General features: G+C 44.4%; 1 protein-coding gene across 1 annotated transcript in view; it reads left to right on the top strand.

Moving 5' to 3' along the window:
- The first annotated feature begins 835 nt into the window (after positions 1-835).
- LOC115124974 (CTD small phosphatase-like protein 2-A) overlaps positions 836-16,236 on the top strand; it is a 49,041-nt gene continuing 33,640 nt past the window's right edge. The window contains exons 1-8 of the mRNA XM_065022253.1: positions 836-1,109; positions 8,894-9,114; positions 12,687-12,819; positions 13,084-13,230; positions 13,606-13,848; positions 14,123-14,216; positions 14,546-14,657; positions 15,780-15,866. Of these exons, the coding sequence (XP_064878325.1) occupies positions 8,914-9,114; positions 12,687-12,819; positions 13,084-13,230; positions 13,606-13,848; positions 14,123-14,216; positions 14,546-14,657; positions 15,780-15,866 (1,017 nt within the window). The 5' untranslated portion in view covers positions 836-1,109; positions 8,894-8,913. The remainder of the gene's footprint in view (positions 1,110-8,893; positions 9,115-12,686; positions 12,820-13,083; positions 13,231-13,605; positions 13,849-14,122; positions 14,217-14,545; positions 14,658-15,779; positions 15,867-16,236) is intronic.

The following is a 16,236-nucleotide window of genomic DNA, read 5'->3' as shown; positions in this document are numbered from 1 at the left end:
CTGGACTGTTTTGGAGACACCTTTCATACCAGTATAATGCTGGCTACCTTATGTGCACTTACATAGGTAAAATGTATGAATTATCCAGGGGTTTCTGATGAGGTAGGTTTCTAATTACAGTGGGTGCACTCGTTTTACTCCGGTGCAGCCACATGTGCTCCGTATTGAAACAGACATGAGAAAAAATGACACATGTCTTACTGCATACCTATGATGTTATTCAGCGATTGCTTGCAGCTGTTTTTTTCAGTGGTGGTGGTACACTGTAAATTTATTGCATGTACTGTAATCGACTTGGCAGAAGATATCTACCCTGCCATTATGCTTGTTTACACTGAACTGCACTGTGGTACTACACTCATGGTTACGTTAAGACACCATTTGAGCTGGAGCGAGATATGGGTCGGAAAACACTTCAATGTAGGGATGGGTTATGCCACTGTACTCAATGTTATCCACACTGCTCTGTTAAAGATTTGAAATACTGCTAGTTTTTCCAGAGAATTGCCATTTTCTTCCTCATGCTAGCTAGCAGCAGCCATTATGGAATGGTGTGACACATTGAACAACAAATGAGCTGATTGGCTGACACTCCCATTCCAAAGTGGCTACTGCTAGCTAGCATGAGGATGAAAAGTACAGTTTTACGGGGGAAAAAATGATGAACTATTTCAATCTTCTCGACTTATCGGTGTAGATAAAGGTCAAATGTGAAGTACAGTGTCATATCCCATCCCTGCATTGAGGCATGTTTTCTGATATCTCAGCCCTGGCTCAGTGGTGTCTTGACTATAACGTTCTGACCCCAGTGCAGTTTTGTGTTAACAAGGGTAATTGTAGGGTCGGTGTCTTCTGGCAATATAATTCACATTCCTAGACATCACACTAGTAGCGCTATTTATATATATATATATATATTCAGTGTAGTTCAATCGAATGCGTCCACTGTTTATGATGAGGCGAGAAATGGCGTCCACAGAGCCCGTCGGTGGTATGTGGTCCTAAACACAACGGACAGCCACACGGCTCTCTCGGTGGCCGCACAGTTGCGGGCTACCAGCGGACAGGGCGAGCTGCCGACTTTAGTTACGAGTTTCTTGGACCATTTGGTAAGTAAACGTTAATTGGTTATGGTTTGTGTCAATATGTTTTTGATTTTAAAACGACTGCCGTTTCACCAGGTAGCTGTGATCTAGCTAATGTTAGCTAGATGGCCAACTTGGTGTAGCTAATGTTAGTTATTAGTCAGCTAACTGGTTTTCAAAGGAACTAACTATCTAGCGATATTGCTTTTTTTGCAATAATGGTTGTTTAGCCATTTTGTTTTTTAAATTTAATAGGTTAACGGTCTTTCCCCCCCATGTTCCTTGTTTTTAGTGGAAATCGGGAAATCAACATGGCTAGCTAGCTGGCTGGCTAACTTTAGTTAACTAGCTCTGTAACGTAACGTTGTTAATAACAGCTATTCTCTGCTACTTTTATCTTAGTTCATATTTCTATTGGCTAACTATGTACTATCTAGTAATGTCGTGAACAACTAACTAGATCGTTTATAACGGACGTAATTAAATCATTAGTTAGCTAGCTAGCTGTTACATAACACAACTAGCTAGCTAATACAAGGTTCATGCTTCTGTGTTGTTTACTGTCTTGTACTTAGTAGCAAATGTTAGATTTAAAAAATATATATATATGTATTTGGCTAGTTAAAGTCAAATGTGTTTTTATTTCTGTCGTGTGTCAGGGAATTATCTTTTGTATTCTTACTAAGTTAGGTAGCTAGTGAGGCCTCTTCGACTAATAGCAGCTAGGTAGAGAAACACAGCCCACTTTTCCCAGTTGCTACTGTTCATAAAATGGATCATAACTCCATAGGCACTGTTGTATATTAGATCCCACTATAGTTTTTTTTGTACACGATAAGTAGTTATCTATAATCTATTTACGAGCTGAATTTTAAAATCTGATCATAATAGCAATTCATATTTTTCAGTGTTCACATAATGTAAAGGGGTGTCAAACTGATCCCACAGGTTGCCCTAGACAACCAGGTGAGGGAAGTACTGGGCTATGTAGTAACCGTAATTCATCAATCAATTACGAGAGAGGAGCGGCACTCGGTTGAATGAGTTTCACGTGTAACATAATGGAAGTTGTTCTACACATCGGTTTTTACTAGTTACCACAGCCACAAACTCAATTGGTTATAACTGGAAAAATATTTATGAAAATAAACATTTGCTTTTGTCTTAATTTAAGGTTAGGCATAAAGTTAAGATAAAAATCTGTTTTTTAAACCTTAGCCCGAAATTGGTTTAAGAAGTTCTAGAAGTAGGCGTCGAGTCAAAGCAGCTAATGCCTTCACACAGAGGGCAACAGCCGCCAGTGATGTAGCCCAAGGGGCCAACAGGTGGCGATATTGAGTCGATTCGATAAATTCGTATCCCTCATGGACGGGTTCATACCAAAAACTAGAGGTCGACTGATTTATGATTTTTCAATACCGATTATTGGAGGACCAAAAAAAGCCGATACCGATTAATTGGACAATTTTTACTATATATTTGTAATAATGACAATTACAACAATACTGAATGAACACTTTTATTTCAACTTAATATAATACATAAATAAAATATATTTAGTCTCAAATAAATAATGAAATATGTTCAGTTTGGTTTAAATAATGCAAAAACAGTGTTGGAGAAGAAAGTAAAAGTGCAATATGTGCCATGTAAAAAAACAAATGTTTAAGTTCCTTGCTCAGAACATATGAAAGCTGGTGGTTCCTTTTAACATGAGTATTCAATATTCCCAGTTAAGAAGTTTTAAGTTGTCGTTATTATAGGAATTATAGGACTATTTCTCTATACAATTTGTATTTCATAGACCTTTGACTATTGGTTGTTCTTATAGGCACTATAGTATTGCCAGCCTAATCTCGGGAGTTGATAGGTTTGAAGTCATAAACAGCGCTGTGCTTCAAGCATTGCGAAAAGCTGCTGGCAAACGGAGGAAAGTGCTGTTTGAATGAATGCTTACGAGCCTGCTGCTACCTACCACCGCTCAGTCAGACTGCTCTATCAAATCATAGACTTAATTATAATATAATAAACACACAGAAAGACGAGCCTTTGGTCATTAATATGGTCTAATCCAGAAACGATCATTTTGAAAACCAAAACATTTATTCTTTCAGTGAAATACAGAACCGTTTCGTATTTTATCTAACGGGTGGCAACCCTAAGTCTAAATATTGCTGTTACATTACACAACCTTCATTGTTATGTCATAATTATGTAAAATTCTGGCAAATTAATTACGGTGTTTGTTAGGAAGAAATGGTCTTCACATTTTTTGCAACGAGCCAGGCGGCCCAAACTGCTGCATATACCCTGACTCTTCTTACACTGGACGCAAGAGAAGTGACAACGCAATTTCAGGCAACGCATTGATTACATCTAACTCAGGACAAGCTAGTTAAACTAGTAATATCATCAACCATGTGTAGTTAACTAGTGATTATCTTAAGATTGATTGTTTTTTTTACAAGTTTTAATACTAGCTAGCAATTTACCATGGCTCCTTGCTTACCTGCACTCGTGTAAAAAAGTGGTCAGCCTGCCACGCAGTCTCCTTGCGGATTGCAATATAATCGGCCATAATCGGCATCCAAAAATGCAGATTACCGATTGTTATGAAAACTTGAAATCGGACCTAATTAATCGTCCATTCCGATTAATCGGTTGACCACTACCAAAAACATTCTCCATCAGGTGGCATAGTCTTCGATTTCCTCCTCAACATGACCTTTTATTTAACTAGGCAAGTCGGTTATTAAGAACAAAATCGTATTTACAATGAAGACCTAGCAGAAGGCCTCCTGCCGGGGATGGCGGCAGGGATTACATTTGATATATAAATAAACAGGACAAAACACGCATCACGACGAGAGACCAAAGACAGCATCACGACGAGAGACCAAAGACAGCATCACGACGAGAGACCAAAGACAGCAACACAACATGGTAGCAGCACAAAACATGGTACAAACATGAATGGCGATAAGGTGGGGGAAATGTTTACGTTCCTTTTATGAAACACCATTTTCCACCACCATGCAAGTGGCTAAATGCTCATCTCAGATGTTGTTTATTGCTTTCAGCCAATCAGGTTGAAACAAGCACCTCTCTACTCATTTGTAGATATAATACTTTTTGGGATATAAATGTCAAGTATTGTTAGGGCTATATAGATTTTAAAAAATAAATAAATATTATGAAAAAAATCAATGTGGCTGTGAAGCTCAGAGCTACATTGCACCTCACTGGTTTCCTGTGAAATGTGGCTGTGAAGCTCAGAGCTACATTGCACCTCACTGGTTTCCTGTGAAATGTGGCTGTGAAGCTCAGAGCTACATTGCACCTCACTGGTTTCCTGTGAAATGTGGCTGTGAAGCTCAGAGCTACATTGCACCTCACTGGTTTCCTGTGAAATGTGGCTGTGAAGCTCAGAGCTACATTGCACCTCACTGGTTTCCTGTGAAATGTGGCTGTGAAGCTCAGAGCTACATTGCACCTCACTGGTTTCCTGTGAAATGTGGCTGTGAAGCTCAGAGCTACATTGCACCTCACTGGTTTCCTGTGAAATGTGGCTGTGAAGCTCAGAGCTACATTGCACCTCACTGGTTTCCTGTGAAATGTGGCTGTGAAGCTCAGAGCTACATTGCACCTCACTGGTTTCCTGTGAAATGTGGCTGTGAAGCTCAGAGCTACATTGCACCTCACTGGTTTCCTGTGAAATGTGGCTGTGAAGCTCAGAGCTACATTGCACCTCACTGGTTTCCTGTGAAATGTGGCTGTGAAGCTCAGAGCTACATTGCACCTCACTGGTTTCCTGTGAAATGTGGCTGTGAAGCTCAGAGCTACATTGCACCTCACTGGTTTCCTGTGAAATGTCACATTTACATAAATATTCAGACTTTGTTGGTGTGCCTTATAGCATCAAGTCTTCTTGGATATGACCCTATAAGCTTGGCACCAGTATTTGGTGTGGAGTGTCTCCCAGGTCTCTCCAGCGACGTTTGCCCGGGTTCATGTCCGGGCTCTGGGTGGGTCACTCAAGGACATTCAGAGACTTGTCACGAAGTCTCTCCTGCGTTGTCTTGGGTAGTTGTCCTGTTGGAAGGTGAACCTTCGCCCCAGTCTGAGGTCCTGAGCGCTCTGGAGCAGGTTTTCATAAAGGATCTCTTAGTACTTTGCTCCGTTCATCTTTCCCTCTATCCTTGCTTGTCTCCCAGTCCCTGCCTCGACACAATCCTGTCTCGGAGCTCTACAGATAATTATTTTCAACCTCGTGGCTTGGTTTTTTGCTCTGACATGCACTGTTAACTGTGGGACCTTTATATAGACAGGTGTGTGCCTTTCCAAATCAAGTTGTAGAAACATCTCAAGGATGATGGCCCCCCAATGGTGGAACAAACTCCCTCACGACGCCAGGACAGCGGAGTCAATCACCACCTTCCGGAGACACCTGAAACCCCACCTCTTTAAGGAATACCTAGGATAGGATAAAGTAATCCTTCTCACCCCCCTTAAAAGACCTAGATGCACTATTGTAAAGTGGCTGTTCCACTGGATGTCATAAGGTGAAAGCACCAATTTGTAAGCCGCTCTGGATAAGAGTGTCTGCTAAATGACTTAAATGTAATGTAAATGTATGATCAATAGAAACAGGATGCACCTGAGCTCAATTTTGAGTCTCATAGCAAAGGGTCTGAATATTTATGTAAATAAGGTATTTCTGTTTTTTAAAGTATTTTTTATACATTTGCAAGAGTTTCTAAAGAACGTTTTTTTCGCTTCATCATTATGTGGCATTGTGTGTTTGCTGAGGAATTGTTTTTATTTAATTCACTTTAGAATACGGCTGTAACGTGACAAAGTGGAAAAAGTCAAGGGGTCTGAATATTTTCCCAAGGCACTGTAGCTACATAGCACCTCACTGGTTTCCTGTATTGTGGCTCTGAGATATGTACTGCATGATCAAAAGTATGTGGACACCTCGTTGAACATCTCATTCCAAAATCATGGAGTTGGTTCCCTCTTTTGTTGCTATTTATTATTATTATTTTTTTTAACCTTTATTTAACCAGGCAAGTCAGTTAAGAACAATTTCTTATTTTCAATGACGGCCTAGGAACAGTGGGTTAACTGCCTGTTCAGGGGCAGAACGACAGATTTGTACCTTGTCAGCTCGGGGGTTTGAACTTGCAACCTTCCGGTTACTAGTCCAACGCTCTAACCACTAGGCTACGCTGTCACCCTCTAACCATTAGGCTACCCTGCTATAACAACCTCCACTCTTCTGGGAAGGCTTTCTGATAGATGTTTGAACATTGCTGCGGGGACTTGCTTCCTTTCAGCCACAAGAGCATTAGTGAGGTCTGGCACTGATGTTGGGCGATTAGAACATTACTGTTGCCACAAAGTTGGAAGCACAGAACTGACTAGAATGTCATTGTATGCATTCAGGCATCCCCTGGCATCTGTCAAGCCCAGATTTGTCCGTTGTACTGGCAGATACTGAAACGTTATTCATCACTCCAGAGAACGTGTTTACACTGCTCCAGAGTCCAATGGTGGCGAGCTTTACCCCACTCCAGCCGACGGGTATAATTGCGCATGGTGCTCTTAGGCTTGAGTGCGGCTGCTCGGCCACGGAAACCCATTTCATGAAGCTTCCGACGGACAGTTACTGTGCTGACGTTGCTTCCAGAGGCAGTTTGGAACTCGGTAGTGGAGTGTTGCGACCGAGGACATACGATTTTTTTTTTACACTCTTCATCGCAGACCCGTTCTGTGAGCTTCTGTGGCCATACCGCTTTGCGGCTGAGCCATTGTTGCTCTTAGACATTTCCAATAACAGCTCTTACAGTTGTCTGGGGGCAGCTCTAGCAGGGCAGAAATTTGACAAACTGACTGGTTAAAAAGGTGTCATCCGATGGCGGTCACTGAACTCGTCAGTGATAACAGTTCTACTGCCAATGTTTGTCTATGGAGATTGCATGGCCGTGCGCTCGATTTTATACACTTGTGGCTGAAATAGCCGAATCCACTCATTTGAAGGAGTGTCCACTGTCCACATACTTTTGTGTGTGTATATACATACATACAGTTGAAGTCGGAAGTTTACATACACCTTAGCCAAGTACATTTAAACTCAGTTTTTCACAATTCTTGACATTTAATCCTAGTAAATATTCCCTGTTTCAGGTCAGTTAGGATCACTACTTTATTTTAAGAATGTGAAATGTCAGAATAAAAGTAGAGTGATTTATTTAAGCTTGTGTTTCTTTCGTCACATTCCCAGTGGGTCAGAAGTTTACATACACTAAATTAGTAGTTGGTAGCATTGCCTTTAAATTGTTTAACTTGGGTCAAACGTTTCAGGTAGCCTTCCACAAGCTTCCCACAATAAGTTGGGTGAATTTTGGCCCATTCCTCCTGACAGAGCTGGTGTAACTGAGTCAGGTTTATAGGCCTCCTTGCTCGCAAACGCTTTTTCAGTTCTGCCCACAAATTGTCTATAGGATTGAGGTCAGGGCTTTGTGATGGCCACTCCAATACCTTGACTTTGTTGTCCTTAAGCCATTTTACCACAACTTTGGAAGTATGCTTGGGGTCATTGTCCCTTTGGAAGACCCATTTGCGACCAAGCTTTAACTTCCTGACTGATGTTTTGAGATGTTCCTTCAATATATCCACATAATTTTCCTACCTCATGATGCCATCTATTTCGTGAAGTGCACCGGTCCCTTCTGCAGCAAAGCACCCCCACAACATGATGCTGCCACCCCCGTGCTTCACGGTTGGGATGGTGTTCTTTGGCTGTCAAGCCTCCCCCTTTTTCCTCCAAGCATAACGATGGTCATTATGGCCAAACAGTTCTATTTTTGTTTCATCAGACCAGAAGACATTTCTCCAAAAAGCACAATCTTTGTCCTCATGTGCAGTTGCAAACCGTAGTCTGGCTTTTTTATGGCGGTTTTGGAGCAGTGGCTTCTTCCTTGCTGAGAAACCTTTCAGGTTATGTTGATATAGGACTCGGTTTACTGTGGATATAAATACTTTTGTACCTGTTTCCTCCAGCATCTTCACAAGGTCCTTTGCTGTTGTTCTGGGATTGATTTGCACTTTTCGCATCAAAGTACGTTCATCTCTAGGAGACAAAGAGCATCTCCTTCGTGAGCGGTATGACGGCTGCGTGGTCCCATGGTGTTTATACTTGCGTACTATTGTTTGTACAGATGAACGTGGTACCTTCAGGCGTTTGGAAATTACTCCCAAGGATGAACCAAACTCTGTCTTGGCTGATTTCTTTTGATTTTCCCATGACGTCAAGCAAAGAGCCCCTGAGTTTGAAGATATGCCTTGAAATACATCCACAGGTACACCTCCAACTGACTCAAATGATGTCAATTAGCCTATCAGAAGCTTCTAAAGCCATGACATAATTTTCTGGAATTTTCCAAGCTGTTTAAAGGCACAGTCAACTTAGTGTATGTAAACTTCTGACCGACCCACTGGAATTGTGATACAGTGAAATAGTCTGTAAACAATTGTTGGGAAAAATGACTTGTGTCATGCACAAAGTAGATGTCCTAACCGACTTGCCAAAACTATAGTTTGTTAACAAGACATTTATGGAGTGGTTGAAAAACGACTTTTAATGACTCCAACCAAAGTGTATGTAAACGTTTAGACTTCAACTGTGTGTGTATATTAATTTTAGCTACATGGCATCTCACTGGTTTCCTGTGTTCTCTCTTTGTGTTGTACCTGTAATATATATATATATATTGCCCTGCCTGCCTGCCGTGCTGCCACACCAGTCTTCCATGTAACGTGTAGGATGATGAGGCTGAGAGTACGGAAGGCTTCTCAGCAGCCCAAACCCAGCCCCGGCCGTCCAGCCTCTGAACCCCGCCCAGCTCAGGCCAAGAGAAAACACTGCGAGGTGGCGCCCCCGTCCAGGAGAGGCCTCAGGATGCAGACGAATGAGGCTGGTCTGTTCTCTACCATCAAGAAGTTCATCAGGGGAAATGCTGTCAAGGTGGGTGAGCCATCTTCATATAACTGGCCCGGTACCCCCCCTCCCACCCCTCTGCAAACATCAGTGTTTGGGTGAAGGGAGTGATTTAAAAACAAAATGTTACCTTTATATAAGTAGGCAAGTCAGTTAAGAACAAATTCTTATTTTCAATGACGGCCCAGGAACAGTGGGTTAACTGGCCTAGGAACAGTGGGTTAACTGGTCTAGGAACAGTGGGTTAACTGGCCTAGGAACAGTGGGTTAACTGGTCTAGGAACAGTGGGTTAACTGGCCTAGGAACAGTGGGTTAACTGGTCTAGGAACAGTGGGTTAACTGGCCTAGGAAACAGTGGGTTAAATGCCTTGTTCAGGGGGCAGAAGGACTGATTTTTACCTTGTCAGCTCGGGGGATTCGATCTTGCAACCTTTCGGTTACAAGTCCAACACTATAACCACTAGGCTACCTGCCGCCCCTCCACTCTAACCACTAGGCTACCTGCCGCCCCTCCACTCTAACCACTAGACTACCTGCCGCCCCTCCACTCTAACCACTAGGCAACCTGCCGCCCCTCCACTCTAACCACTAGGCTACCTGCCGCCCCTCCACTCTAACCACTAGGCTACCTGCCGCCCCTCCACTCTAACCACTAGGCTACCTGCCGCCCCTCCACTCTAACCACTAGGCTACCTGCCGCCCCTCCACTCTAACCACTAGGCTACCTGCCGCCCTCCACTCTAACCACTAGGCTACCTCCACTCTAACCACTAGGCTACCTGCCGCCCTCCACTCTAACCACTAGGCTACCTGCCGCCCCTCCACTCTAACCACTAGGCTACCTGCCGCCCCTCCACTCTAACCACTAGGCTACCTGCCGCCCCTCCACTCTAACCACTAGGCTACCTGCCGCCCCTCCACTCTAACCACTAGGCTACCTGCCGCCCTCCACTCTAACCACTAGGCTACCTGCCGCCCCTCCACTCTAACCACTAGGCTACCTGCCGCCCCTCCACTCTAACCACTAGGCTACCTGCCGCCCCTCCACTCTAACCACTAGGCTACCTGCCGCCCCTCCACTCTAACCACTAGGCTACCTGCCGCCCCTCCACTCTAACCACTAGGCTACCTGCCGCCCCTCCACTCTAACCACTAGGCTACCTGCCGCCCTCCACTCTAACCACTAGGCTACCTGCCGCCCTCCACTCTAACCACTAGGCTACCTGCCGCCCCTCCACTCTAACCACTAGGCACCTGCCGCCCCTCCACTCTAACCACTAGGCTACCTGCCGCCCTCCACTCTAACCACTCTACCTGCCGCCCCTCCACTCTAACCACTAGGCTACCTGCCGCCCCTCCACTCTAACCACTAGGCTACCTGCCGCCCTCCACTCTAACCACTAGACTACCTGCCGCCCCTCCACTCTAACCACTAGGCTACCTGCCGCCCCTCCACTCTAACCACTAGGCTACCTGCCGCCCCTCCACTCTAACCACTAGGCTACCTGCCGCCCTCCACTCTAACCACTAGGCTACCTGCCGCCCCTCCACTCTAACCACTAGGCTACCTGCCGCCCCTCCACTCTAACCACTAGGCTACCTGCCGCCCCTCCACTCTAACCACTAGGCTACCTGCCGCCCCTCCACTCTAACCACTAGGCTACCTGCCGCCCTCCACTCTAACCACTAGGCTACCTGCCGCCCCTCCACTCTAACCACTAGGCTACCTGCCGCCCCTCCACTCTAACCACTAGGCTACCTGCCGCCCTCCACTCTAACCACTAGGCTACCTGCCGCCCCTCCACTCTAACCACTAGGCTACCTGCCACCCTCCACTCTAACCACTAGGCTACCTGCCGCCCTCCACTCTAACCACTAGGCTACCTGCCGCCCCTCCACTCTAACCACTAGGACACCTGCCGCCCCTCCACTCTAACCACTAGGCTACCTGCCGCCCCTCCACTCTAACCACTAGGCTACCTGCCGCCCCTCCACTCTAACCACTAGGCTACCTGCCGCTCCTCCACTCTAACCACTAGGACACCTGCCGCCCCTCCACTCTAACCACTAGGCTACCTGCCACCGATATAGACCTGCTAATGGTGGCAATCTCCTGAGTGATCTCATTCACAATTCTAAAGCAGGACATGGAGATAAATATGTAATTGTAGCTTTGCCAGAGCCCTGTTTCTCTGCTGTTTCTGGCTTTTCCACAGCTTAACATTGAAAGATAAAGCAGTGCCCTCCTGCCAAATATATTTTCCTACCCTCTTCTCATTTGGAGCACTTTTTACCTAGGGGAAGTGTCCCCATTTAATCCCACGTCCATTTTTGGGTTATAACCCCCCCCATGAAACAATCCTGTTTAAAAAAAAAAAAATTCAACCAATTTATCTGGTTATATCCATAAATGTGTTATTCTAAGACAATCGGATGTTTCATTTAAGTTATTGACAATTATGTGTAAGTTGCTACTGGTGGGCAATTTCAAAGCTGCATAAAATAATCTTTGTTGTGGAGGTGACCTGAGAAACACAATCTTTCAGTTATTTCTATTACCTTCTCAGATAAGTGATCATACTTCATCTAATATTTTTTTTTATAGATGAATGTGTTGATATATGCAACACTACATGGATGTTAATGACTATTTCTTGCTAATTGAAAATACACACACACACACACGTCAGTCAAATCAAATAGCAACACAACTTGGTGACCCGTAACGATGATAAATCTCAACCATTTTGTCAATGCATTTAGTCTTTATTTGACTGTTAAATGAACCCAGCATCATTATGCTTAAAGCAGGGGTGTTAAACTCATTCCATGGAGAGCAGGTTTTTGTTTTTTCCTTTCAATAAAGATGTAAACAACCAGATGTTTTATTTTACCTTTATTTAACCAGGCAAGTCAGTTAAGAACAAATTCTTATTTACAATGACGGCCTAAGAACAGTGGGTTAACTGCCTGTTCAGGGGCAGAACGACAGATTTTGTACCTTGTCAGCTCGGGGTTTGAACTTGCAACCTTCCGGTTACTGGTCCACCGCTCTAACCACTAGGCTATCCTGCCGCCCCCTTCCTTAATATTTAGTGACCTTAATTCATCAATCAAGTTCACGGGAGGTGCGAAAAACCTGCAGGCACTCAGCTCATCCCTCCCTCTTCTTCTCTCCCAGGTAGAGCAGGACATCCCAGCTCATCCCTCCCTCTCTTCTTCTCTCCCAGGTAGAGCAGGACATTCCAGCTCATCCCTCCCTCTCTTCTTCTCTAGAGCTCCCAGCTCATCCCTCCCTCCCAGGGTAGAGCAGGACATCCCAGCTCATCCCTCCCTCTCTTCTTCTCTCCCAGGTAGAGCAGGACATCCCAGCTCATCCCTCCCTCTCTTCTTCTCTCCCAGGTAGAGCAGGACATCCCAGCTCATCCCTCCCTCTCTTCTTCTCTCCCAGGTAGAGCAGGACATCCCAGCTCATCCCTCCCTCTCTTCTTCTCTCCCAGGTAGAGCAGGACATCCCAGCTCATCCCTCCCTCTCTTCTTCTCTCCCAGGTAGAGCAGGACATCCCAGCTCATCCCTCCCTCTCTTCTTCTCTCCCAGGTAGAGCAGGACATCCCAGCTAAGAGGAGTCGTATTGATTGTAAAGTGGACAACAGCAACCTGATCACGTCTTCTCCTCACCCACCAACCAAAGCCATCGCCAGGGGCTGCAGAAGAGGTGCTAACAAACCTGGTGAGTTAGAGAGTCCAGACATGACACGGGGTAATCTGTCATCTACATTATTATAATAATACTAATAATACTATGAGTGTGGAGAAATAGAGGTGTCAGTTATAGTTCTGCTTGATGACATCACACTGTAGCCACACCCTCTTTGTGCACATCTGTTTCATTGGAAACGTTGCAGCAAGTCAATTATCAACATTTATGTTTTCAGAATGTCTTATTTTAAATAAAATAAATAACAGTTTGAAATAAGTTCCTACTTTCTCTCAGAACCAATGACGTTGATCAGTAAGCCCCTGAAGCCCAACGGTAAACTGGAGGTCCCCGTGGAGGAGGCGAGCAGTCCACCTCGCACCACTCTCCTGGGGACCATCTTCTCTCCCGTCTTCAACTTCTTCTCTCCTGCTACCAAGACGGGTAACACAATCTGCCCTTAAAGTGTTTTATCATTTTAGTCTCTTTAAAAAAATATAAAATAAATAGTTTTTTAAAACTATCCTAAAGGAAATCGGTTATTTAAACCTTGTGCTCCGTGGTTGAATCTAAAAGGTATTTTCCTTGATTTGCCCCAGTCCTCCCTATCAAGAAGTCAGAGAGGAGCGAGGAGAGCATTGGACAGAAGATGCGAGGAGAAGATCTTGTCCAATGGGCTCTTCTCTTCCCTCTGTCATTTTGAGAAGGAGAGGAGAGGACGCCACGAATGGAGCACAAAAAAAAACCATTGGAGACTCACACGTGGCAAAATTTGGTGATTCGCTCAAATTTCTCTCCTGTGTTCCCTTCTGTGTCCAGCCACTCCTGAGTCTGGCTCCCCCGGGCAGGGGGGGTCGGAGGCTGAGGAGATGACGAAGCAGCCGGAGAAGGAGACGGTGGTGGAGGAGATGCCCACCAGTACCCCTGCATCTACAGGGGGTGTCGTCCTGTCCTCTGTTGCCCCAGCTCCATTAGTACCGCCACCACCACAGGCTCCTCTGGCTACCCCAGAGACACCTGTCGAAGGAGGGCAGATGGCTACAGATATGCCCCCTCAAACAGGTAACCATGTCGTTGGTTGCTCCTAGGTTACGCTATGGGTCAATTTTTAGAACTTGTGAGTGAGACTTGTAGATTGTGTGATAAAAAAAAAAAAAAACGTGATATGGACTATTGTCGAATTGTTTTACTTGCCCTGCTTTATATCAATGATGAATTCGCTGGAGGGGGGGTAAATGTGATTAAATAAAAGGTGATTTTCTGTATTTTTTTTATTAAAAGAAGAAATAAAAAAAAAGATCCTAAATGTTTGAATATGCCGTTGTTCCTGAATTAGCTCCGGGCTGCATTCCAGTCAGCTGTTACCCCCACGTCTCTCCCACGGCCCCTGCAGAGGGCACCTACGAGGAAGACTGGGAAGTCTTTGATCCGTGAGTACTGCGTAGTTTATTTTGGATCAAATTCACCAACCAATCACAGTTTGTGCCTCTCTCTTTAAATAATAGTAGTAGAAAGAGCTCGGCAATTTGGGGATTTGAACGTAAAAATACATTTTAAAAAAGGAAACATTTGATTCCATTTTAAACAGACAAACCCCACCTGTCTTATCACACCATCTAACCTACAAGCATTTCGCTGCACTCGCATTAACATCTGCTAACCATGTGTATGTGACAAATAACATTTAGTTACTTAGTAATAGTGAGCGAGGACCAACGATTTAGATCAACTAAGATATCTGTGCCTCCTCTGTTTTCAGGTACTTCTTCATCAAGCACGTGCCTCCGTTGACAGAGGAGCAGATAGCCAGGAAACCAGCACTGCCCCTTAAAACACGCAGCACACCAGAGTTCTCCCTGGTTCTAGATTTGGTGAGATTACAGTCCCATATGTTCTAGTGAGATTACAGTCCCATATGTTCTAGTGAGATTACAGTCCCATATGTTCTAGTGTTCTAGTGAGATTACAGTCCCATATGTTCTAGTGAGATTACAGTCCCATATGTTCTCCCTGGTTCTAGTGAGATTACAGTCCCATATGTTCTAGTGAGATTACAGTCCCATATGTTCTAGTGAGATTACAGTCCCATATGTTCTAGTGAGATTACAGTCCCATATGTTCTCCCTGGTTCTAGATCTGGTGAGATTACAGTCCTATATGTTCTCTCTGGTTCTAGTGAGATTACAGTCCCATATGTTCTCCCTGGTTCTAGTGAGATTACAGTCCTATATGTTCTCCCTGGTTCTAGTGAGATTACAGTCCCATATGTTCTAGTGAGATTACAGTCCCATATGTTCTAGTGAGATTACAGTCCCATATGTTCTAGTGAGATTACAGTCCCATATGTTCTAGTGAGATTACAGTCCCATATGTTCTAGTGAGATTACAGTCCCATATGTTCTAGTGAGATTACAGTCCCATATGTTCTAGTGAGATTACAGTCCCATATGTTCTAGTGAGATTACAGTCCCATATGTTCTCTCTGGTTCTAGTGAGATTACAGTCCCATATGTTCTCTCTGGTTCTAGTGAGATTACAGTCCCATATGTTCTCTCTGGTTCTAGTGAGATTACAGTCCCATATGTTCTCCCTGGTTCTAGTGAGATTACAGTCCCATATGTTCTAGTGAGATTACAGTCCTATATGTTCTCTCTGGTTCTAGTGAGATTACAGTCCCATATGTTCTCTCTGGTTCTAGTGAGATTACAGTCCTATATGTTCTAGAACTGGTGAGATTACAGTCCCATATGTTCCTGAACAACCGAGTGCCATCAACAGATTTCTTTTATTATTTTGGGAGATTACCTGTAGTCGTCCTGAATGTCCCAAGATGCATTTTGAGTCTACGATATCTACAGAATGTTCTAAAATGTGTTAATTTATTTTGTTCAAAACGCTCTTGTTCAGATCGACGTACAAATCAGAAACATTCAACTAAAGTAGGTAAAAAAAACAACAACCACTAAACCAGAAGGTGTTTGTGTATTGATCAGGACGAGACGTTGGTGCACTGTAGTCTGAATGAGTTGGACGACGCAGGCCTGACCTTCCCTGTCCTGTTCCAAGACGTCATCTATCAGGTGGGTACAACAAGGCTGTGACGGCACAGAAACACACAGTTTATTTTTAAACATTTTGTTAGGTTCTGACAGAGTAAAACTCACCGGGACAACTAGTGAAACTCAAACCAAGTTCATCCACCCACTGGGCCACACACCATTGCATACGACAAAGACATGTTTACCCTAGTCTGTATATTTATACCTTCCTCCTGTGCGGAGTCTCATCGTTACACGTCTGGACAGCCAATAGATCTCCGTTGCTAGGCAGAATTTAACTACGCCTGTTCTTTCTCGCTTTATCTGACCTGACCTCGGCCCAAATTCCTCACTCCTCCCCCAACTCCTCCCCCAACTCACGGCTGTCTTGTTGACTTGAACCAGACTGTGG

Source organism: Oncorhynchus nerka, linkage group LG9a (assembly GCF_034236695.1).
Source record: "Oncorhynchus nerka isolate Pitt River linkage group LG9a, Oner_Uvic_2.0, whole genome shotgun sequence".
NCBI classification, from domain to species: domain Eukaryota; kingdom Metazoa; phylum Chordata; class Actinopteri; order Salmoniformes; family Salmonidae; genus Oncorhynchus; species Oncorhynchus nerka.
Note: the sequence above shows the minus strand (reverse complement) of the source record. Positions and strands in the feature narration are given on the sequence as shown.